The 26,715-nt window shown below is 43.6% G+C and overlaps 1 protein-coding gene across 1 annotated transcript in view; it reads left to right on the forward strand.

Annotated features, from left to right (window-relative positions):
* Positions 1–902: 902 nt before the first annotated feature.
* LOC138567794 (cytochrome P450 2F2-like) overlaps positions 903–26,715 on the forward strand; it is an 832,705-nt gene continuing 806,892 nt past the window's right edge. Inside the window, exon 1 of the mRNA XM_069646284.1 lies at positions 903–1,079. Within this exon, the coding sequence (XP_069502385.1) occupies positions 903–1,079 (177 nt within the window). The remainder of the gene's footprint in view (positions 1,080–26,715) is intronic.

Raw genomic sequence — 26,715 nt, forward strand, 5'->3', positions numbered from 1 at the left:
GGTCAGTACTAACACTCTGTGGTCTGCTGGCGCTGCTCGGCTGCCGACTCCTCCAAAAGGTGCTCACTTGCCCATCCTGGTCTGCCTGGATTCCTCGCTGACTTCGGGCAGGGTGATTTACAAGTGGCTCCTGATGGCCTTTTCACGGGCAAGCGCTTTCCCTTTGTCTTGAAATATGGGGGGGTCCTGCAGCCTCTCAGTTTTGGCGGCGGACGATCGGGTGCCGGGCTGGCGCATTCAAACAGCCTCTCTGCTACCAACATTTTGGGGACGGACCCTCAGGTATGCCAGAGGGACACTGGAAGTCTGCGGACTTGGAGGCCCCAAAATTCTCCCCCAGGATACACGGAGGACTCAGTCAACGGCAAGTACAAACTGTGGTTTATTACAGACAAAACCAACAGGGATCAGCACAGGAACAGAAAATGTTCATGCACATCTCGCTCTTCCTCGGCTTGCAGGCCGGTTTTACTTCCAAATGGCATCAGCACTTTGTCCCTTCTCCAGAACACCTATCGGGCCAAGTGACTGGGTATTGAGTATTCTGTTACCTATATAGGACATTATAGATGTTATTCTACTGGCCCTTACATGTCAGGTGGCTGGCCTGCCTTTTAATAGTGTGCTAAGTGTAGTAGGTAGATTCTGTCTTTGGAAGGTTTTCTCTCATGTACGTAACGACTGGGATGAGGAAGACGGATGAGTAGTAATGTGCCATTTGTCAATGTGCTTTGAACATTTCCTAGAAACATGCAATCCGTTTGTTAATCATACTCTGACATGTTTTTTTCTTTCATTGATAAGGTGTTGTCAAGATGGTACAATGCTTTCTTCACGGTTTACGGTTCTAATTGGAGCATTTTTTACATTGCAGGTGAAGAGGTAGCCGGCTGGATTCCAAGATGGAAATGTGGATAGTGCTTGTTTCTGCACTGGTTTTCTTGGTCTCCTGCCTCATATTGAGGAATGTACTACGGAAGAAAGACAAATACGACACTCCCCCTGGACCAACTCCCTTGCCTATTGTAGGCAACCTAATGCAAATCCGTTATAATGACATTGTCAAATCACTCATGAAGGTAGCCTCTGCTTTCTCAAATTCAAATAACACATTTTATTTGCACCAGTGAATTAATGATTATGTAGCCTGAAATTGGAATCTGTATGGAATACTTTTCGTAGTTGGCTGTGCCCATATCTGGGCGACATATTCAAATGCCTGAGGTTAAGACAGCAGATGTTGTATTCAGGGGTAGAGAAGGATGGGTTGGGGGCATTAGGATATGATCCAAAGCCTATTCGCTCTCACGGATGGGTTGTAAAGTGTCAAGCTACTGTACAACAGTTTTAAAAAGTAATTCTTTTGTGAAAGCCCCCCATTGCGTGTTGCCCCCTCCCATTGCAATTACCGTGCATATTGGATATTTAGTTTGCAATGTTGCCCCACATAGATGGCTTGAGCAATCATTTAAGAAGTGACTTGATCCTAGTGTGTTTTAGAATGAACCCTGGGCCCACCTACTGTGTCTCATACAGTTACCACTTCATGCAGACTGGAAATAATTGCTTTTTTGGGTGGGGATATAGATTTTTAAATGCTATGTTCAATTAGGTGACATTTGCAAAGCGCTGATGGGGAGTACTGTGTGTTTTTGACAATGTCGGAAAATTTGTGATTGCTGGTGTGAGAAGTACCTTTAGGGCATGGGACGCTGCTATCTGTTATGGGTATGTTGAACTAAAAAGATGTAGCGAGTACAGTGAATCGGGACACACATGGAATAGTGTACGGTACGCAAAGGGTGCATTGAAATGTGTATGTTACCCTGCTTGTGAAGCAGAGCCATGTGGATGATAACTAGCAATGATATTCCTACGAAGAAATGCAAAGCCCTTGTGATAATTGTGCATCTTGCACTTGGGGGCCACACGTTTCTCTGATGGGGACACGTTTCAAGTAGAACTTAGATATACAAACATTGCCAAAATTGAAGGGTCTCGGATGATTAAGGGTAGTGTTTTTCTCGTGCTTGGGGTTTAACTAACCAGATTCCAATTACCCTACAAACTTGGCAGATTAATGGCATCTTCTGTATTCCGAGTGACCCCTCATGTTCTCCCATCCTTCCTTACCCTTCTTTACAGCTCTCTCCTCGTGATCCTCTCCCTTTCCTGACAGTTTCTCTTCTTATTCCTTAACAAACCCCTTTCTTGCCCTTCAACCAACATTTCCAATTTCAACTTCTATCTTACTTCCATCTTTATTATCCCCTTATCAATTCTTCCAAATCGCCCTTTTTTATATATGTTTTTGTATGAAAGTGTTTGAACCAGAAACACTCATAACAGTAAAAAATTGTCTGTTGGGCCATCCTGCAGCATGTATGTGCCTGATAATAGCATGCATAATGAGGCACTGACCAGTTGATGGTGGGCAATGCATGTAGCATGAGGCAGGGACTGGTCAGGGCAACTGTAATCCAAGAGGAGGATGAATATATACAGGCAAGTGGTAGTGACAGGATTGTTAGGAGTAGTAGTGATGCTTTTGAATATCAAAGGTGCATCCTCCATGCTCAAGAGTTGGAGATTCAGGATGGATGGTCATGCTATTATTGATATGATATGGAGGTTGCAGAGGTGAGGGGGCAAGGAAGGAGATGGAGTGGAAATGAGAGGAAGCACAGGGTGCCCGAGTAACAGGCAGATTTAGAAAGTTTTTATAGGAGAAGTTGGAAAAAGTGTAGCAGGAGAGTGGGGGTTTCAGCCAGTCGAGAGAGAGGCAAGGCCATGAGTGAATTTAAAAATGTGCAGTCGAAATTTGAAGAGGGGCCAACTTTTCATAGTCATCAACTATAGAGAGGATGTCAGGCAGTGTAGAAGAGTGGGTTAGAATATAGAGGGTGCATGTGGTAAAGTGGAGTATTTTGTCCAATGGGGAGAAGAAATAGACCGGGAGTCTGATGCTAATACAGAGTGAGGATGATAGTGTTGGCAGAATGTCGGTTGAGAAGAGGGCAGATTTTTCTTATATTGAGCAGGTCGAACTTGTCAGCAGTTTTTATAGCTGTGATAAAGTGGTGAAGATTGACATTGCTGTCAAAAATGGCCATAGGAGATACTAGTGGGTATGGACGGCAATGGCCGACTGAATTTGAGCTTGAAGGCCTGTTGGCAAATGAGAGAGGATATCGGGCACAGACACTCCACAACAACGTGCAGAGATCAGTGCCAGTGCTGGGTGTAGCTGCCCTGCATATGGTGAGGGAGGCGGGTGTGCAGAAGGAGCTACCCCGCTCTCGTGAAAGGAAATGCTCTGCACTGAAGACCCTGTGGTGGCTGTGGCACGACGAGCGGGCCTGCCAGTAGGGAAAGACTACAGGCCCGTGGTGGTGACTGTGCGCCAGAGACCTCGGAGAGCAGACATTGAGGAGGTGGCCATGACACAGGGGACCTGGGGAGGCTGGATCCACTGGAGTGAGGGAGTCTTCGTGAGAGCCCGCTGCATAGAAGAGGCCCACGGCCCACGAGTGAAGAGCAACTCAGGCCCACATTGTTATTGCGCCACCTGCAGTGTGTGATGACAATGGTTGCAGAAATGGTGGTAAAAAGATCCCAAGGGGGCTCCTTAGGATCTAGGTGAAGAAGGGCAGGCCTCCGCTCCCACGTGCATGAACATAGGTGGTTGGACACTTACAGAGTCAGAGGATAAAGTTCCAGAGCCTCCAGGCTAAAAACATGGCGTGGGGGAGGGGGGTGCAATCAACAGCACGCAGTCGGTGACTACAGAGGAGTGGCCAGTCACGAAGAGGGAGGAAGACAAGCTGTAAATATTAACAGGATTCTGTGTGCCCTGGCCAGCCCCAGCCTGACTGTGAAGAAGGCCAGATTGGTTAGATTAGCACTGAAGGCCATGGTGGAGAGGCCCAAAGCAAGTGAAGTGAAGAGATACATGCTTGGTGCACCCAGGGGTACGGGCAGCAATGCTGCCATGTTGTAAACCGTTCCAGCATGGCTGGGAGGGCAACTGGTGAGGAAGCAGATTCCCAATCCTCTCGACAGGATACCAGAGATGGTGTAGGGTGCTTGAGCCCCTGAACCACAGGCAGACGAACGAGTAGAAAGCAGCAAGATGGAGTGGACCTAGCGACAGAGGAGGTTGACTGATCCCCCAGCAATGAAGACAGCAGAAAGGTGGCACGCACCACCCTACAGATGTACAGGAGAGGAGTGGCAAGGGTGAGGTTGGGGGGGCGCAGCCCAGAACGCAACCATGACCGAGGCTTCTACCAAAGAGGACATTGCCGGGATTATGACCAAAATACGGGCCCTACGGGCCATTTTCAGCATTTTTGGGGCCCTGGGCATGGACATCTTTGGGGCCCCCTCCACCACACCAAAGTAATTAAGTGATCAATAATATCTGGTGGCATACCCCCCACTCCTCCCATCATGATCATAACCTATAGGTTGATATGCTGCCTGCAGCATTCAAAATAAGCATGTTTCCTCCCTTTAAGTCACCTTACCCTCTCCATACTCCATCAGAATGATAAACAAGTAGAATTTGAAGGCCAACATTAGCAGTCTACAAAGAGGTTACTTCTCTTCTAGTATAGAACATGATACTTTTTATCAATAGCATCCGGGAAGGTATGCACCCTGTAGTATTATCGGAGGACTGTAAGTAAAAGGTACATTTGCCCAGAATAGGCAGAGAACTCACATTAACTGCCTCAGAGAATGCAAAAGTGCTCGAGGATGATAGAGTAGACCAATTGTGAGGGAGGAGAAAGCTACATATAGCATAGCATGGATAGTGAATGCATATTAGAAGCTACCAGGAAGGTGTCTCTATCCAGGCAGACCGAGATTAGAGGTGGGACATGGTTTTCAAATAGTGTTGCCCTTGGAGATCAAGGGAACAAGTGCCTGTGGTGTGCAGTATATCAATGCTCACTATTATAGTGGCTGGGACACTATAGCCAGTTAAACCATGAGTGAGGCTTTTATGAAGATCATACCCTGAGAAGGAAATCACTCTGAAGGGCTGACAATTCAGAAAGGATTAGGGACTGGCAATTCTGAGAGGTTAGGCAATACAAAATTAAATGAGATGCCCAGGATCACACATTGCTTAAGGGGTGAAGCTGGGATTTGTGCCAACTCTGCAATTTCTGCATTTGAACACTTTCTTTTCCAGCTCTTACATGTGCTAAAACAATCTCATTGTATAATACTGACTTGCAAAGTACACAAATCACATTTCCAAACATGACAATTTTTAAAACCAAAATATTACAGAAGGGTGTTACGCAAAATGGGAATGATTCTAGCTTAAGTCTCTCCATCATCAAATGAAGTATATGAGTACCAGCATACCAATCAGTGTGATTTAACAGACTTAATCTAGGTATGTCTTTTGTACTTTTAAGAATTAAATACTTCCAAACAATGGCTTGTGAAATTGTCATTCATAAACGTGCAGAAAAACGTATGACTTGTATACAAAAACCAAAACGTTTTTCGTGTCAAATGAGCAGACCTTAAAATATGGTTGCCCAAGGCCTACAACATCTGGTCCGCTCTCTCTTGTCCACCACCACTTCTACTCAAATGGCCTACATAAGAAGAATGATCAAGTAATGAGCTACACAATGCCACCAAGCATGCAAGAAGGCAAACCGCACAGAAAACAGCACAGTAATGCAAGAGATAATATATGATTGGACCAGGATCACTGTATCGTCTGCTGGCAAAGCCAGAATACAAGAATGAACAGTTTGGTTCCACAGTCTTGAATTTGGACACTTATTCACCTCTTGTATTAATAGTTTATGCTCATCTTTGGAGGGGATTGCCTAGGTTTTGGAACGCCCCATCTGAACAAAACAATTTCTAGACCTTCACCATACGAATTACATGTTACTTTTTATAGCAACCCCTATCTGGTGCAGGAGCATTGCTGATAATAGCACCTCTTATGCTGCAAAACCAAGTACATATGCAGGTAGGTTTATAGACTTCAGACATAGGAAAGTTCAACCAGCCTTGCTGGAATGTGCTCTTCTAATCATTCGAATGAACACATATCTCTGCAATGAGTGCTTAACACACTAAGCTAACTTCTGAACCATTATGGCACTCAATTTATCAATATGGATTTCAACTTTGGCTATAACAATGATCAACATAATTCCCACAGGAAGGAAAGTATGCTACAGAACTGTGCCACACAAACTATGTATTCCACAGTGAACACAGAATCCATTACATGATTAATTGATCAAGGCAGAATGTTCTTGTCAAAACAGACAGGCGCATGCCATAAAATCTCCTGGCATGTGCTATTTAAGTCTGGTGAACAATGGAATCTTACTTTAGACCAGGCACCCTTGTGGGGGCCCCCTCAAAGGTGGGGGTCCTGGGCAAGTGCCCCTTTTGCCCTCCCAAAAAAACGTCTCTGCTTGCAGGGTCAAATTCAAACATCTATCACTGAGCTGCAAGCCGCTCGCATGACGGATCTGGAGCTCCGAGAGGAAGATTTCACCTTAAAACTTGATGACCTAAAAAACTGAGAGCAGAGGAACAACATCTCAGTTCTCGGTTTAGTGGAGAAAGATGGAGAGACACCCTTGCAAGTTGACCAGGTCGTGCAGGACTTGGTGAACATTCTATTCCAAGGCAAAGGGGGGAAACTACCTGGTTGGGGCATCCCTCATTTTGGATCTCAGTTCATCTTTGCCCTGCTGTTTGAGCCTGCAGTGAAGAATACAGGGTGGCCACTGGAAAAGAAGCAGAACAGGTGTTGAAATGCCTACAAGATGAACTGAGATCCAGAATGAGGGAATCCCCAACCAGGCAAGACGGGCCCCTCCCCAATCAAACAATCATGAACAGCGCACAGAAGATGCTGGAGGTGTGTCTGTCAACTCACTTGATGGACATTGTAGGTGGCGGCTTACAGTTTGGAAGTGCCAATGGGCAGAGCAGGCCCTCAGCTAGCCCTCTGGTGCTAAAATGGTGTCTCAGTTGAAGGAATGTTTTCTATCATTGTAAATGTTTTGGGGGTATGGGTACTGTTATTGGGGGAAGGGAGAAAAGGAAGATGGTTCACCCGCACTTACACACATAAAGGGGAATGGGGGATGTAAAAGCTGGAGGGGGTATCGGTACTTCTGCCTTCTATATGGTAGGGTAGAGGAACAGAACACCCCAGAAAGACTCTCAATTGGGTAAAACGTGGCGAGCAGCAGGCTTAAGCTTTCAGAAGGTGATACATGCAGATTCTTAAGTACAATGTTTCCCCAAAGCCTACACAATAGAATGTCCACACACTATGTTAGGTAATAACAGCTTTTCTATATAAAATAAGGTTGCTAACTCTACCATAAATATATACATATAAATAAAAAACACTTTGTACTTGAAATACTTATTCAAAGAATGGCAAATATATACACTCTATGTGGTACCACACATTACTAAAAAATCAATAATAGATGCACTAACTGCAGACAGTTTTAAATAGGCAGTTGAATTCTTAAGAGACTTGTAACAGCATGGAATAGGGAAGAAAGGCAGGTTAGTGGTGAATAGTGGCATAATACTTTCTTTGTGCTAGATAGATAATTCTGAGTGGGGATCCCCCCACCTGGCAACCTGTAAAGGAAATGTTAGGGAGTAACTTATTCTGTCTTTTACAGCCCAGTCCAATAATGTTCAATAACTGTGTGCTTTCTTTAAAAGGTTCTAGCACCCCAAAGTACCTGAGAGGCCACAGGAGAACAGGATCCAAGACAACTCTGGGACCCCAGATGACTCCTGAGGCTAAAAGATGCTCTTCCTCATCACAGTACCTTTTGGTGCCTTGGCAGGCGAAGTGGCAGAGTTTCTCGGTTTCACTCGACAATTCCCTCCCGGGCTGGACCCCCTCTGGAAGAAGGAGCCACTGTGATGCAGCAGTTTTACTCTTTGTGGTGCTCTTGTTTGGTCGATGATTTCTATGACTGTGGATGTCCTGTGAAGATAACATTTGCTGTGAGCGCCTGAAAAGGCTTGTTGGATGAAAGTAAAACCCCTGGCACCCTTTGATGACTTTGGCCAGTGTCAGGTGCATAGTTCACCGATGTCGGGTTTCGGATATATGCAGTTATCTGACTATTGGTTCTTCAGTGCTGCAGCTGTAATACCGACATCTGGATGACTTTTGGTGACCTGGACTAGACCACTGGTGTGGACCTCAGACCCTTTCCAAGTCTAGACCCTTGGGAGATCTTCGGTAGCTTCTAGTGGCGGCAAACCCACCAGCGGACCTTCTTCTGCACCTAATGACTCTGAGCTCTCACTGGTGGGAAAAAGTGGTCAGTGATGATGGCAAGGATGTCCTTTGAAATGGTCATAGGCAGTTTGGAACTTTCACAGCTCTGGGTATCCAGCAGGACTATGCCAGTGTACCCCCTTTTCTGGGCGGTAGATTGCAACGGTTTCCAGCGGTAACAAAATGCACCTCCGGACCCTGGTCGATACCAATTGACTTCTCTGATTCGAAATGTCCCGGCAATACTCGTCAGGACTCGCAAAGTCCCTTTCACCAGACGGCAGGCACACAGGACTGGCTTCGAGGGCACTTCGGATGAAGAGGAGCAGGTTTGCACGATGGTCCCTCATAGCTCTGGGAGCGGTCTCCTTCGCAGGTCCTATCTGGATCAATCCTTGGGAGACACAACAGTTTTCCGATAACTTAAAGAAATTGCAGCAGCAGATTTCTCCTCCAGCTGGGCTTCAAGGAACAGTTTCTTCTTGCAAAGCTTCAACTTCACCTTCTGAACAAATTGCTAAGTGAGAGGTCCCCAGATATACACATATGTTCCCCATTCACTCTAGCTGAGCCAGGCTCAGTCAGCCAATTACGCAGAAGGGCATTCATGCAGGCAGCTGATCAGGCTCACCGGCATTTAGGCCATTCACTCCACCCAAACAACCATAACAAAGAATGTGGATTGGGGCATGTACCCAGCATTTCAGCACACTACCCTGCATTAAAGTCAGTTTCAGTCAGGGCTGTCTCCTTCATTGTGTCACACACACATAAACCAGACACCCATAAAAGAGAATGTGAGTTGACTCCCAACTCCATTCACACAGGTCCCACCCCTAGGGTGTACCCACACCACACCATGCCTGGGAAGGATCCAGTCAGTCTGACAGGAGGCAGCCCCAGAGCCATGTATGGTATTTCCACCCAATAGCCACTCAGTAGGAAAGGGAACAACAGAAACATGTATGGTGGTTCCACCCAACAGCCATTCAGGAGGAAAGGACAGAGTCAGGGCTTCCCAGGACTTTGGGGAAAAAAGGTAAAAGGCAATTGAAACCAAGAGGCCACAGTGGCCATCTTGCCTTTGTGTAGGAATCCATTGATTCCTATGGCAGGGCATGGATATCCCAAAAATGAGGACACTCAGAGCCACTGCCAGGTCAGTATGTAGCTGTCACCATCCCATACCCTGCTCTGTGGGCAACACACAGGTGCCCCAAAACACACATGAGGGGTACAAGGGTGTACCCCCACCCATGCGTGCCATAAGAGTATCCCATGGGTGTGGTTCACCAACAGATCAAATGAAGAACTGCACTGCCAGAGGTCCAGGCTGGACCTCAGTTTCAGAAAATATAAGGAAACCACACACAGAGAATTGGTAAGTACTAGGATGTCCTGTCTCTCCATAAGGCATTTCCAGCATCACAAGGGGTGCACTGGGGGAGGCCAATAAGAGGATGGGGAGCACAGGAGAGATCTGCAGAGAGCCTGGATGATAGGAAGAAAGCAGGCAACTAAAGAGATGCCTATGCTAAGATGAGAACGCTCAATGTTAAGGGCCTTAAATCACCAGGTAAGAGATTGTTAGTTGTAAGGAAATTTCAAAGAGCGAGATTAGATGTCATATTTCTTCAGCAGACTCAACTAAAGGTGGATAAGGATAGGTCACTTAAGGGGAGGGATTTAGCAAGGACACTGGGCTTTGAATACCTTCAAGAAGGGGGGTATTGGTATGCTGCTGCATAAGATTGTCCGTATGACACATGTACAAGTATCGGCCCCAAAGCCAGGTAGATTGGCTTTAGTTTTGGCCATGGTGGAAGGTGCGTGGGTGGTGTTCACTTCAGCCTTTGCTCCCAATCAAAGTCAATAAGCCTTCTACATGCAAGCTCTGGATAAGATACTGACCTCAGGAGGTTGCCTGGTAATTGTGGGAGGAGACTTCAATTCATTTGCGGAAGCGGTTATGGACAGGTTCTCTGTGAACGAGGTGGATGGTGGACCTGCAGTAGAAGGAGATGATGCATTTTGGTGAGACCTTGAACGTAGGGCTCTAGTTGATGTATCGAGATCTATCCACCCACACCGGAAAGGGTGCACTTTTCGCTATACACCACATGATACATTTACACGTATAGATGAGCTGCTTCTGATTGGAGAACATGCATCTAGGATCTGCAAAATCCTCCTGGTGGGATTGTCCAACCATGACATTGTGGGAATGACAATGAACTTTGCAGGGTTAAAGAGAGGAGACTCCCATTGAAGGTGCAACAACACCCTATGGAGGGATTCACATTTCTCTGAGATGTTTAGCAACTAGATGGCAGAGTACTTTCAATTAAACTATACAGAGGTGGTGGGGTTCAATACAGTGTGGGAAGCAGGGTAGGCCACCTGGAGAGATTGAGAAATCAGTGAAGGAGCAAGGTGGGAAAAGGACTGGAAAGTGATAGAGGATAGGCTCTGTCGAAAGATCATAGAACTTGAGGACGAAATGCATAAGAAAGATAAATATGGCGTAGCGGACAGAGATGCCTTGATACAGAAACGGGTAGAGTTGAAGGTACTGGCAGAAGGAGACACCGTTCGTAACATCCGCCGAAGGGATAGCATAATATTGTGCATAGTACTACACAGAGCTCTTTGCAAGTGAGGGCCAAGGACTGCATGCTGAGACTGTAGAATACGTAGAGAGTTTGGAATTAGTCCCTTTAAGGGACGAAGAGATTGATGCATTAGAGGCACCGCTCATAGCAGAAGTAGTACAGAAAAAGTACAAGCTATTAGCAGACCTCCCAGTATGAAGGCACCAGGGGAGGATGGGTATACCGTAGGCTTTTCTACAAAATGTGCACATCTTGTTAAGCTGTACAATAACATACTGGAGACAGGGACGCTGTGGGCTACATTGACCCACTGAACAGAATGTCGCCAAATCCAAGCTGCATTTGCGCAGAAACAGCAAAATGGTTGCACTGGCTTCTGTGAGCACCATGGCTTTAAAACTGCATTTTGCAGCAACAAAAAGATGCCTGTACCATCTTGACAAGCATACATGGGGAAGGATGGAACAAGGGGACACACTGAGGAAGCGTGCCAGTGTGATCTAAGATATACAGATGGAATAAAGTGAAAAGGCAGCACTGCTTTGCTGAAAGCCCAAAATCCCTATTAAATGGAAACTTTTTCACCTTCAAAAATAATGCTGCTCTGACACTATTTCCATCTATTTTTCCTTAGACCACTATGATTAATATGGACCTGCCATATCCAGTATATTTCATTGTGCTTCAGCAAAAACAAGCATGATTTCTGAATGACAGGTCCTGTCAAATCAACTCTGAGGAAAATCAAAAAAGAGCTTCACTTTTCCCGCATGGGAAAACGCGTTCATTTTCTTTACAATGTACAAACTACTTTACAGTAGTTCCAAGAAACTCCAGCTATCTGAGCCATGTCAATATCAATACATTGTGCTTCGAACAAAACTCCTGCATACAAGTAAACATTTATAGCTGCAAGACAGTGTGGAAATCCAGAGGGAGATGCAAAACCGAATTTACACAAAAAAAATGCCAGCTTTTCATCACACGTGTAAATTGGGCTTTGAAAACTCAAGTAGAAAAGCCTGTTTTAAAAGTAAACTGTTGAATGAAAGCCTGCCATTATCTAGCAATGTGAAGGGGTTTGTTGCTGTGGAAAATACAGACATGGGTTATTTTATTCAACTGGCTTGTTTAACTCAGGACCAAAATATAAGAAAGTAAAACTGTTAACCTATATCGGCTGGATTTTGCAAGTTCCAAAAGAAAAGTAGGTTTCTGCTTGGGGGGGGGGAGGATGCTACCAAACAGGAGGGCCTCTCTCAGCAGACACTAACACCCCAGTGATAATTATTAGGTTGAACAGAATCTAGTCTAGGCTGAACCCACGGACAATGGGACCTCCAGAAAAAGGAAGTGTGAAGTGGGGAAGGGGCAATAAAACCTTCAATCCAGAGGGTAAACCCCCAACTTGCACTTGTGGAAATGACAGTTGGTGGCAGCTGAAGAAAGAAAAAAATGGCCAAGTGACAGAAAAAGGACTGCCATTTCCTTCCAAAGATTATTTATGAATATAAATGTAAAGACTTTTAACTCTGCAGCAAGACTTTGTAAAAATGTAAATGTTCGCAGTTTAAAAGTGATTTTATTGGGCTTTCATTTAAGACATGGTAGAATTCAATGACCCGTTGGGAATAGAAATGGCAAAGAATAAGGGATTACGAGGAAAGTATCCATGATGCCAATGCACATTTTTAAAATTACATCCATTATGTTAATCCACACATGTGTATAAAGTTTTGGAATTTTAGGCCGAAGCGTTCATACTCAAAATTACCAAAATGTCTTAGAAGGGCGAAAAAATGTCTCACGGATTGCAGAGTTGGAGTGCTATGCTCTACTCAAAATATGTAACCTGTGTATACAATTTGCTAAGAGATTTCAAATGTATAAATGTACCATTTGTGGCAAAATCGGATTTTGGCTAAAATAACTGTGGGAGGTTTTTGAACATTGTAAACTCACACCATAAATCTGCCCTCCTGCTTTGAAATCCAACCAGTTGAGAGTGAGGCAGGGACGAGCACCACTGGCCAATCCCGTCAGTTAGAGGTGTGCTTAGCTAAGCATGCCCAGCCATCTACTTTGATGTTGTCACGATGCATTATAATTAAGAGTCCCTGACAGGACTCTAGACACACACTAACTGATTTTCCTGCGCTGGCGTTCCGTTCCTGTTCTGTTCATCCTGCTGAGTCCAGATTCCAACTACAAGGCCAAAGCATTGCTGACCCTACTCCAGGGCCCAATGCAAAACCCAAGCAGTGCTGATCCTATTCCCAGCAAGGCCATTTCTCCAGAATCAACCCACTAATCTCCCATTAAAAAGGGGAAAGCTGTGGTATTCTTTGGGAAGCATTCTGAACCAGCCTGGCTTGCTGCCTACTAACTGCTTGCCCACTAACTGCATCCAGAGGTACCTGTGCCGTCCCATGACCAGAATTCCCATCCGGTGACCCGACCAGCTGTCTTTGCCCAACTGTCTTTTGCCAGGCGTGCTGCTGTGTAGTGACCAGAACCATTGACGGTCCGAAAATCCCAAACTAAAAGTGAACTGTAAGTATAATCCCTACCCCATAGAAATCCATAGTCTACCTTGTCTTGCATTTGTCCTTAACACTCTCTAAGCCATCCTATCCTTATCCTGGTAACTTGTTAAAACTGTCAGAATTTTCTGTGTTCTTGCCCTTGATCTCCAAGTGTTAGCGCCACTTTTCTCTTAATTACTGTCTTGCACAGATCATAAATCATTAGCAATACTTTAATTAAATAAATTAATTTTCCCTCAAGAAAAGGGGTACACTGCGTGAATGGTTAGAACTGCAGCGTAACTTTGATATTAATGGGTGGTGTTCCTCTTTTCTTAGCTATTCAATTTGCCTTTCACTTTTAAAAAATTATTTCTCATTTCACCGCTTCTACCTTCCAAATCTCTCTCAATTCACAACCAACCTAGAGACCTATTTCCACCTCTATGTTGTACCCTTGATATATATTTATTCCCCAGCCCAAAACCGCACTCCAAATCACAGTATCTCACCTGTTTTTATAAAAAAAACGTTTGGGTGAATTTACACGGAAATCGAAAGGAAATGCAACTTTTACACGTGTCATTTTGCTACAACATGTTTTAAACTTTCCATTAATTTTTGAATGATATGCTCTTGGTAATCCATTGCTTGTGATTGTTAATGTCTATGCATGGTTGCTTTAGTGAGAAATTGTATTTGCCTTAAAGTATTAACCATACATTAATTAATTATTTGTCCATTTTCGAGTGTCATTTCATAACATTGCAAGGGGTTTAAATCCATTTTCCACTCTTATTTGGTGAGGGAAGGTCGAATTTGGACTCTGTTTTATGCATCTTATTCTTGATTACCTGCTGTGCCTTTCTATTCTTTCCCATTCAGAAATAATTATTTGTGGGTTGAGGGAACATTGCAGGGGGAAATCCTAACTTTGGTGCCATCTTTCCTAAATCAAAAAAGTACTCCTATTCCCCAGCGTTTTGTATAGGTTCCACTAGAAGGTTCATTAAGGTTCATTAAGTGCATTGCTTTCATTTTCATTGTGATTATCACCCCATTGGTGAAAAATTATATGATTTCTTTTGAATTTTAAAATAAAATAAATAAACTACTTCTGTGACTGCATAACTGTTTTTGATCCACCTAAAACAGCAGTATACCATTTGTGTTATCACATTGAGATCCAGTTGTCCATACTGGACTGTACTCATTTTGTATTGTTGTGTCTTTAATACGCCTGGGGTGCTCTATCCCAACTAATACTATCCATTTGTTATTAAAAATATACATTTTGTGAAAAAAGGATTGCAGTATGACTAACTGTTTCTTTCTGGTATTAGATTGGAATTGTTGCTTTACCTCCCACCCTGAAATTTTGGTTCAGTTTATTTAAGTATTCCCTCCTGGGTTTTTCAGGGCTCTGCCAGGTGCCCTTTATTTAATTTAGTATGAACCTGGAATGGACACGTGGCAGGATGGTGGCCTATTACACCAAGCTTTGAGTGAATTATATATGACCCCAAAAATTAAAGAGGAGCAAATCAAAATTGCCAGAATTACAGCCTACATGTATCGCCACATGGGAGCGATGCGGGAAAGGCATGAGGAAAACATGACAGAAGAGGACAGAAATTACAAAATCCTGACGCATATGTACACCTCAACGCCCATCTGCAACAGCAGGGGTTGGGGTTAAACCCAACACCATTATTCAATGTAGAACACAACACCATTCCAATTTTAATGGATAACAATGACCTTAGGAGTATCACTCTGGGTGCAGGCACCATTATTGGAATGGCGGTGTATGACCGAAAGTTTTCCATGGATCTAGGAAAAGAACTGATAGGATCAATCCCCAATGACTATTTTGACATTGATAGTGACAATGACATACCGCCTGACAGGATCTTCACCCGGCAAGGGGGGAATTTCCTGGTGTACTCTTCCTGCCCTTACAGTGAGGAAGAGGTGACCTGTGCTATCAGGCAGAATGAGGTGATATTTCAGGTCCACAATGACTGCCTCTCCTACCTAAAACCCTCTGTCCAGGTAAACACTCTAACTAGGGACCTCTCCACCCAGCTGGAGGAGGCCACTGAGAGAGCAAAACCAGAAGTCTTTCCAGGCTTCAGGCACATGGTGAAGAGCGGGTCATGCCTGTGAGACTCTGGAGCAAAGCAAAAGTTGAAACAGGTGTTCTTAGATTTTCAAGATCTCTTTGTGGTGGACTCGTATGACTGTGGTCGCACCGAAATCCATACAACAATTCCCACGGACCCTGAAATGACTCCAGTGTTTTGAAGCAATACCGCTTGCCTCTCGCATCCATGGAGTCCCTGACGGAAATAATCAAAAATCTTGAGTCCTGTGGGATAATTCGTCCAGTCCACAGCACCTTTAATAATCCGGTGCTGGGGATTTTAAAACCGAAGGGCCAGTGGAGACTCTGTGCTGACCTGAGGGAGCTGAATTAATGGGTCCACATGTCCCGATGGCCTCTTCACTACATTGACCAAAGACTGGCCTAAATCCAGGGGTCAAAGGTATACACTGCCATTGACCTGACCAATAGGTACTGGACCGTGCCTGTCAGTAGGGAGGACCAACACAAGCTGGCCTTTACCTTCAGGGGCAGCAGTAGACCTGTACCCAGACTCCCTTCAGATACATCAACTCCGGCAACAAATTCAACATCTTCTTACATAAGGTCATGCCCGACTCGGGTGAAAGGGGTAAACTGGCCTATGATGATGATTTCCTGATAAAAAGCTCAACTGTGGAAGAATACATAGTGGAAATCCATTATGTTCTGACACAGTTGAGGGTTGCCGGAGCAAAACTATCCTTCCAAAAGGCATAGTGGTGCAGAACCCATGTCAACTTCTTGGGACATGAAATAACTCCTGAGGGTCTCTGTCCCCAGGAGAAGAAAGTGGAAGCACTCCCAAAAGTTAAAGACCCCACAACTCTGCAGGAGCTAAGAAGCCTCCTTGGACTGACTAATTACAGTAGGAAGTTCATTGAGGACTATGCAGAGGTCACAAGACCCTTAATGTATTTGTTGAAGGGGGGTCAAGTGGGAGTGGGGTCCAGAATAAGCCAAAGCAGTAAAGCAACTCAAAAGAAGCCTCTCACATGCACCTTGTCTAGCTTACCCTGTCAAAAACAAGGAGTTGTTCTTGGAGACAGGGTTCTTGAATACATGCTTAACAGCATTATTACATCAAAAGCATGACAAGGTCAATAAAGTCATCTCCTATGCAAGCAAGACTTTATCCTCTGTGGAGGAAGAATTCAACGATTGTGAGAAGGCACTCCTGGCAACGGTGTGGGTATTGAAAAATACCGCCTGTTCATCTAGGGGGAACACATCATAGTGGAGACTCCACACTAGCAATACCTCCAAAGTGACAGAATCCGGGCCGGAAATGTGAGTAATTCCAGAATTACTTCCTGGATTCTGTCAATGCAAGGCTTTCCTGTGGAGGTCAGATATGGCCAAAACAAGAAGAGTCCCCTCGCGCAAGGTCTGGCTGACTTGCATGATTGTGCTAGAGAAAACTGTCTCGGGAAGAAAGTCAGTCTTAAAACCAAGGACAACATGGAGGCGTACCTGAATTCCCACACAAAGTCTATGACAAAGACAAGTGCGAGGGAATGCCCATAGTTTATGTGGATGGGTGCTCCTACCATATTGACAACAACAGGGAAAATGAACTGGTGGCCGGCGTTGGGAATGCCTGGGTGAATGGTGCCCCGGAACCCTCCACTGGGTACAGAATCAGTTCCCGTATTAGTCAGGTGGCGGAGTTGATGGCAGTTCATCAAGCCATCCTCACTGCCGTCCAACACCAACTCCACAAACTGGTCATAATCACTGATTCAGATTATATCCGGAACGGGTTTGTGGAGCACCTCGTTAATTGGAAAACCAGAGGCATGCTATGTGCTAACAACAAACTGCTCAAACATGGCAAGCTAATACAAAATATTGATGATCTGGTCACCTCTAGTGGGATGGCCATTTACTGGAAAAAAATCAAGGGTTATTCCAGAATAGAGGGCCCAGAGAAAACTGGAAACAACCTAGCTGATCAGCTGACCAAAACCAGAGCCATCCAGGGGGATCTCCTCGAGATTGAGTCCATGTTGGGGCAAAACCAGGTCACTGCTATCACTAGGTCCCAGACAAATGCTCACAATGAACTCTGAACTGCCCAGTGGAGTAAGGTGACCACAGATGCTGACTTAATCATGGCACAAAAAGGGGATCCGATTATTGGTAAGTGTTATCAACACATTGAGGACCCTGAGAACTTTCCCCTAATGGATAACGATTACATTGGGAAAGAGGACCTCAGAGTGTTGATGAAATGTCCAAAAATGTTCCAAATTCCAAGGCGGTTTGTTGGTAAGGAGATCCATATCTGGCTGTGACCAGTGGGTGGTCCCTTTCTCATTCCGAACCCTGATTCTACGTCACGCCCATGATGTGGCCACAGCCGGTCATCAGAGGTTTCACACTACTTTAGAAATCTTATGAAAGGTTGCATACTGGCCACACATGGGGCAGGACCTCGACCAATACTTGAAGGGGTGTCTTGTGTGTGCACAATTTCAGCCAACATCACTCACACTGAGCTCCCCTCCAGAAGAGGGAGATGACACTGCCTTGGTCAGATTTACAAATAGATTTCATCGGGCCTGTGATTCACTCCTCTAGGGGGAACAAGTACATGTTAACGGTAACATGCTTGTTTACCAAATGGTTGGAATGTCTCCCGGCCCCAAATTGTAAAGCAGAAACACCAGCTGCCCTGATGATCTTCTCGCATTTTGGCCTACCCCAAAGGATTGAGTCAGATTGTGGTAGTCACTTCACAAGCGAAGTGATGACAAAGATGTGGGAGATACTTGGGTTAAAAGGAAACTTCACATTGCATACCGCTGTCCTCTAGTGGTGGAGATGAGAGGTACAATAAAACCATTGTGAGCATTCTAAAAAGGTTTGTGTTAGACTCTGGGCCAAGTTGGGACATCCGATTACCACTTGTCCTGATGGCCATCAGATCTACACCTTCTTATGCAACCAAGATGTCGCCATTTGAGCTGATGACTGGACGAAGGATGGTGCTACTTCAGCATTTGCTCTATAGAACCCAGCAGCAGACACTGATAAACGCTTCCACAACTCATGAGTATGTTGAGAATCTAAGAAAACACCTTCAACATGCTTTTGCGTACACTCAGTCGAATCTAGAGTAATTTGCAGAGGGTATGAAGACACAATATTCTATAGGAACCAGAACAAAGAGCATATATTTTTACAGTGTTGGCACAGTCCTATTGAAATTGTAGATAAAATCTCACCTGTCGCCTACAGACTCTGCATCCCCAAAGGTGAATTGACAGAAGAGAAATGGGTCCATATTAATCAGCTAAAGAGTTGTCACCATAGGCACACTTTGCAACAAATTGAGGAGCCCAGAGAGAATCAAATAGAGGAGACATCTGAAGCATGAGGATAAGAAAAAGAAGAATCAGAAGGAAGCAAGGGATTTATTAATATAATGATATAACAGGGAGTATTTTTCTTGACTATCCATTGTCAGTATTGAATGCATGCGTGCCCCACTGCTGTCAACCCTATTGGAAGGCAGTTAGTGGGAAAATGAAGTACCAGTTCTGATTTGTTTAATAGATTCACGCTGGGTGCACCTATTCAAAGACCAAGGAGGACCTTGGAAGCCCAGCGACCTGGAAGGGAGAAATCAAAGAAAATCTGGGAGTGTCGCTCAACACCCTAAAGGAAGATCCAAGAGAAAGCTGGGGGTGTCGTTCAACGCTCCAACGAGAGACCACAAGATGATTGGGGGGTTCCGCTCTCTGATGGAAGAAGGACTCCTGACTGATGAAGCCCACCTTGCCCTTCTCTCCCTAAACAAGGATCTCAGAAGAGTCGGGATGGGGATCTGTGGGCTACATTGACCCACTGAACAGAATGTCACCAAAACCATCTGCATTTGCGCAGAAACAGCAAAATGGTTGTGCTGGCTCCTGTGAGTATCATGGCCTTAAAACTGCATTTTGCAGCAACAAAAAAATGCCTGCACCGTATTGCCAAGCATACATGGGGCAGTACATGGGGCAGGATGGAACAAGGGGACACAGTGAGGGAGCGGGCGAGTGTGTTCTGACATATACAGATGGAATAAAGTGAAAAGGCAGCACTGCTTTTCTGAAAGCCCAAAATCCCTATTACAAAGGAAACGTTTTCACCTTTAAAAATAATGCTGCTCTGACGCTGTTTCCATCTGTTTTTCCTTAAACCACTGTGATTAATAAGGCCCTGCCATGCCCAGTATATTTCATTGTGCTTCAGCAAAAGCAGGCATGATTTCTGAATGACAGGTCCTGTCAAAGCAACTCTGAGGAAAATCAACAAAGAGCTTCACTTTTCCTGCACGGGAAAATACATTCATTTTCTTATCAATGTATCAAAGCTCAGTAGTTCAAAGAAACTCCAGCTATCTGAGCCATGTCAATTTCAATTTCAATAAATCTGTGCTTCAAACAAAACTCCTGCATACAAGCAAACAACTATAGTTGCAAGACAGGGTGGGAATCTAGAGGGAGATGCAAAACCAAATTTACAAAAAAAGAAATGCCAGCTTTTCACCAAACATGTAAAATGGGCTTTGAAAACTCAACGAGAAAGGCCTGTTTTAAAAGTAAACTATTGAATGAAAGCCTGCCATTATCTAGCAATGTGAAGGGAGTTGTTGCTGGGGAAAATAAACACATGGGTTATTTTATTTAACTGGCTTGTTTAACTCAGGACCAAAATATAAGAAAGTAAAACTGTTAACCTATATTGGCTGGATTTTGAAAGTCCCAAAAGAAAAATAGGTTTCTGCTTGGGGGGGGGGGGTGCAACCAATCAGGAGGGTCTCTCTCAGCAGATACTAACACCCCAGTGATAATTATTAGGTTGGACAGAATCTAGTCTAGGCTGAACCCCACGCACAATGGGACCTCCAGGAAAAGGAAGTGTGAAGTGGGGAAGGGGCAGTAAAACCTTCAATCCAGATGGGAAACCCCCACCTCGCTCTGGAGGAAATGACAGTTGGTGGCAGCTGAAGAAAGAAAAAAATGGCCCAGTGACAGACAAAGGACTGCCATTTGCTTCCAAAGACTGTTTAAGAATAAAAATGTATAGAATGTTATCTCTGCAGCAAAACTTTGTAAAAATGTAAAATTTTGCAGTTTAGAAGTGATTTTTGTTGCCGTTCATTTAAGACATGGTAGACATCACTGACCCTTTGGGAATGGAAATGGCAAAGAATCAGGGAATATAGGGAAAGTATCCGTGATTACATCCCTTATGTTAATCCACACATGTGTATAACATTTTGGAATTTTAGGCCAAAGTGTTCATACTCAAAATTACCCAAAAGACTTAGAAGGGCGAAACAATGTCTCACAGATTGCAGAGTTGGAGTGCTATGCTCTGCACAAAATATGTAACCTGTGTTTTTCCTGCGCCGGTGTTCCGTTTTTGTTCTATTCATCCTGCTGAGTCCAGATTCCAACTACAAGGCCAAAGCTGCATCCAGAGGTACCTGTGCCATCCAGTGACCAGAATTACCATCCGGCGACCCGACCTACCCAGCTGTCTTTGCCCAGCTGTGCTTTGCCAGGCGTGCTGCTGTGTAGTGACCAGAACCATTAACGGTCCGAAAATCCCAAACTGAAAGTGTACTTTAAGTATAATCCCTACCCTATAGAAATCCATAGTCTACCTTGTCTTGCATTTGTCCTTTTCACTCTCTAGGCCATCCTATAGTTATCCTGGTAATTTTTTAGAATTGTCAGAAATCTCTGTGTTCTTGCCCTTGATCTCCAAGCGTTAGCGCCACTTTTCTCTTCATTCCTGTCTTGCATAGATCATATTTTGATTAAATAAATGAATTTTCCCTCAAGAAAAGGGGTACACTGCGTGGAGGGTTACAACTGCAGCGTAACTTTGATATTCACAGGTGGCGTTCCTCATTTCTTAGCCATTTAATTTAGTTTAAATAAAATTTGCCTTAAACTTATAAAAAACGATTTCCCTTTTTCACTGCTATATTTTCCTAAAAACGTACCTCACTCTACCTTCCACATCTCTCTCAATTCACCAGCTAGAGATCTATTTCCACCTCTATGTTGTACCTGTGATATATATCTATTCCCCAGGCCAAAAACCACACTCCAAATCAGAGTATCTCACCTGTTTTTTTTTTTATTAAAAACCGTTTGGGTGAATTTACACAGAAATCAAAAGGAAATGCAACTTTTATACGTGTCATTTTGCTGCAACATGCTTTATTCTTTCCATTCATTTTTTAATTATATGCTCTTGGTAATCAATTGCTTGTGATTGTTAATGTCTATAAATGATTGCTTTAGTGAGAAATTGCATTTACCTTAAAGTTTTAACCGCACATTAATTAATTATTTGTCAATTTCCGAGCATCTTATTCCTGATTACCTGCTGTGCTTTTCTATCCATTCAGAAGTAATTATTTGTGGGTTGAGGGAACATTGCAGGGGGAACTCCTAACTTGGGTGTTATCTTTCCTAAATCAAAAAGTGCACCTATTCCCCCGGTGTTTTGTATAGGTTCCACTAGAAGGTTCATTAAGTGCATTGCTTTCATTTTCATTGTGATTATCACCCCATTGGTGATTGCTGCCCCATATTAAAAATGGTATGACTTCTTTTGAAATGTAAAATAAATAAATAAATATTGCATTATTCCAACCAGCTTAGTTCATGGTCATGGTCCATAGTGACCCGGGTATTTGAAAAGGGGGTGTGATACGAGTTGTGTACCATCTCAAATTGAATCTGTATAAAATAAGGAGAAAAGCATATCAGGTGTGTGCTACATACTAGGCCGAGACCAAGGTGTGTGTCGCCTGAATGAAATCCTGAACAACACCCCCCTTCCCCCCATCCTTTAATAAGGACCTAATCTCTGTGATCCCTGAGGAAGCCACAGACTCGGGTAGCTGTCATTCCTACCACCCAATCCCCTACTGAACCTTGATGAAATCATTTTCACTCGAGTATTGGCCACCAGGTTGGAGACTATATTACCCTGTCTGATACACAGGGCCATCTTGAAGAATTTTGGGGCCCGGGGCAGAGACTTCTTTTGGGCCCCACTCTCAACCAGAGAAATTACGGGATCTAAAATCTCTGATCGCGTCCCCCCTCATCACATTCTCAACCCACATCTTGATATTTTTTCTTGCAGCAATGAACATATGCATGGGTACTCACTCTCAGTCCCCTTAACCTCTTCAGACTTGCTGAATAAAAAACAAGCAATATTTGAAGGGCAGCATTTTCAGTGCAGGAACTTCCCGACGTCCTCCCTCTTGTCCCCGCGATTGAGGCTCAGGAAGAGCGAGATCTGCAGAAACTAGCAGGAACAACTGCCTCAGGTACAGCTTTCTTTCACCCAAAAGGTAATGTGCAAATGCGGTAGAGAAAATCTCTTTGCCGTGGTGAAAGTTTGTGAAACTTTCCCAACTTTGGAGTCTTGTTCGCTCCTAAATCCTCATACAACTCTTTTTCGTGCAAACTACTTCTAAAAACATTGACAAAGACTTAACCGTTCACTACCAAAACTGTGCTATCCTATTGAAGACACTGATCCATTGACTTTGGCCCAGGCCTATTGATATGAGCTGCCTCTTGTAGTAAACTGAAACTAGTTGCCCTGCCTATGAAAGTAATTGTGTTTGATTCTTACAACCTTTGTCTTGCTACCCCTTTTGAAAGTTACTGAATGCCATTTTGCTCCCACTTCGGGGGATCCTAACTTGTTCCAAAACGTATTGGTTTGGTACTGAAGTGTATTATAGTGTGATTTTGAGCTGCTTATTATTAGTGGAATGTTTTCTAACTAACTGTGTAAATAAATGTATATTTTTATACCAAGAAACCTTGAGTAAGTGTTTGTTTGAATCACTGTGATTGTAAGTCCTTTGTGTAACACCTTGTACTGCTCACATCCCCTTTGAGATAAGCCTGGCTGCTAAGCCCTGCTACCACAAAACTGTTCAGTACAGACTTATACCAAAGGTTAGATTGTGCTTACACCTGTTTTCTTAATTGTGTGTAGCGTTCCCAAAGGATACTGCTTGTAATTCTGCCTAACAAGGGCTGAAAATTTTCAAAGGTTTGTAGACTGCCAATTTTGGCAGGTTAGGCAAAACGAGATTAAATGAGTTGCCCAAGATCATACATCATAGTTAAGAGGTGAAGCTCAGATTTGAGCACAATCTGCAATTTCTGAGCTTAAGGACAGTGTTTCCATGTTCCTATCAGAAAATGAGGTGCAATGATTTGTCAATATATCACTTTCATGAACTAGTATCCTATTGTTTTAAGAAATGACATGGAAAATACACAAATACACAAATCACATAATAACCCAACATGACAACATTTAAAAAACAAAACTTTATAGATGCATTTTGTGCAAAAGGACATTGATTCTTGCTTCATTTTCACTATCACAAAGGCAGGTGCATAGCAGTGCAATATTATCTTAATAGATGTGAATTTAAAAGGTTAATCTGGATTTATTGATTGTATTTAAATGCTTTACATACACCCAACACACATCATTGAGGACTGTTATTCTTGTTGTGCAGCAATACCTTCGAAATAGTATAAGAAAGAAGTCTGTTTTTTTATATGGAAATATGATCACCAAAGACCTGTGACATTTTATCAGCTCTCTTCTGTCTGGGATCCCTTCCACCCAAAGGGCCTACATGAAAAGAAAGATCTGGCATTAGGGTATACAATGCCATCGGAAATTGAGAAGGCAACACTTTTCACAGAAGACAACAGTTATCTAGGGTGAAATAATATGATTTTTTTAGGATCAATGTATCATCTGCAGGTAAACCCGGGATATGAGCATCCATACTTTAGTTCCCGTCTCTCAAATTTGACTACCTAGTCACCTCTCCCTACTAAAAATGTATGCTCCTTGTTGAGGTGTGTGGGGTGACTGACACTTTTTACAACCGACATTTAGAGGAACAGAGCACTATACCTGCACCACACTGATGCTATGTTACCTTTTACAGATAGCACCAACTGGGACAGTTACGTTCCTGTGTAGCACACAGTAAGTGTTACTATCGCAAAAGGATATATACATGCAAGTTTATTCACTTCAGACATAGGAAAGGTTGAGGCGGTCTTGCTGGAATTTGGTTATGTGAACTGACATATTAACCCAAATCTCTGTAACAAGTGCTTAACATATTCCCCATAGAAGGTTAAAAATACTACAAGAGTTGTGCCATCATTAATGGACAAACTGTATGCACTATCATGAACCCGAAACACATTGTAGGATTAATTGATAAAATTCATACAAGCAGAATTCACTTGTCAGCAACAGCCTGGAAGCAGGCTTGGTGCATCTAGTGCACCATAAAATATCTCGTTTCATGTTATTTTAGTTTTGTTAAAGAATGGGCACTGACTTTTTTCAATCAGTCAGCCATGCATGCCCTCCTCCCCATGGTGGGGGCCTGGGGAATTCACCCCTTTTGCCCTCCCATAAAGATGTCTCTGCAGTTCCGCACCCAACCCATCTTACCTTGGGCCATATAGAGCTTTTTGGCGGTTAAAAACAGATCAAAATGTATCTTTTTTAGATACTACTGAAGGAGCTTCCTAATTGAAAATCACCTTGAGAAGTCCCAATTAAATTGGATACCTTAATAATGACCGCACCCACTAACTAAATCAGGTAATTATAACCTTGATAGTAGTTCTATAGTCGATACTGACTAAAATAGTAACACAAGCAACTATAGCTCATACAATTCTTTGTTGGTTTTCTACCAACAGTTCAAGGATTCAATACTAACATAGTGAAAAGAAGGGAAGCTAAAAACTGAACATCTGAATAGCCAAGTGACCGTCCATCTTTCTCCTGATGAATGTTCCTCATTCTAAATAGTGAAAAGAAACATGTTGAGCCATATCCTGTATAAACAAATGCACTAGGACCTATACATAGTTTGGAATCTATACCAATTCTGATAAGAATTGGAGTTTTTTTCTTATCTCTCAATCTTTTCACTCTTAGCTATAAGAGCTCCATTGAAAGGATAAAGCAAGTCACAGACTATTTTTTATAATAGTTTTTATGTGTATTAATATATGCACTTACTAGATAATATACTTGTTGTTACAATGTGTTAAAATGAAAATTGATGTATTTTTCTTTAATTAGAGTTTGACTCTTTGAACTGTGGGTATATCTATCTACCTTTACAATTGTTAGACATTACCCACACCCGGGAAAAGGTAGGGATTTCACTATTGAAATGGTGTGCATCGGGATTCCCCTTACATTTTGAAGTGTTGTGGGGGTAGACCATGCCCCTACTCCTTCAAAGCTCCAAGTTCAGCCCGATTAGGCCAAAGCCTGTGGGACCAAGGGAGCAGGTGTTGTACTCCTGCAGGCTGTTCAGCGCCCCCAGAGGGAGAGGGGCTGCTGTTCTGAACTGCTTCCTGACATCTATCCGGGGAGGTGAGTAGGGAGGCCATCCATTGAACAACAATTGAACACTTGTCAAGGTGTGGATACTGTTCTCTGTGACTCTTCTCAGCAATCTGTGTCTGGCTAACTGCAGCTGATAGCTGTTATGGAGATGAGGGTGAGGAGGCCTAACCACCCCTCACAATGAAATTCTGAGGTGCCTTCCCATTCAAAGAGAAGAATACTGACTGTGAGACGTAAACTGCCTGTGCTGGATTCACAATTTGACTTAAGCAGACTTAATGTTGACACGTGAATGATAACTGGTGAGGCATATACACTGATTAAGGAAATTAACCAATTTCTTGTGGATAGCCAGGGCACCACGGAGAGTCATGGGCTTGAGGACATTCACACTGCATAAAATGCCAAAGTCAGCCCATCTACGGGCATGGCTTGTAGAAAGGATACAAATAGTCTATTGAGGGGAGCAGCAGAGAACTCAGACAATTCTGACAACTTTGTTGGTCATGTTCCAACTTGCAGACCCAGCGGAACACTGCTTGAGATTCAACCTGGTTCTTTACTGGGTTCTCTAACAGGGTCTGACTTGTGCAAAGACAATGCAAAGAGCCACGAGCTTATTGTTTTCACTCCCTGCACTACAAATACCAGCAAACCGAT

Source organism: Ambystoma mexicanum, chromosome 2p (genome assembly GCF_040938575.1).
Source record: "Ambystoma mexicanum isolate Mex_15411 chromosome 2p, UKY_AmexF1_1, whole genome shotgun sequence".
Classification (NCBI taxonomy): Eukaryota; Metazoa; Chordata; class Amphibia; order Caudata; family Ambystomatidae; genus Ambystoma; species Ambystoma mexicanum.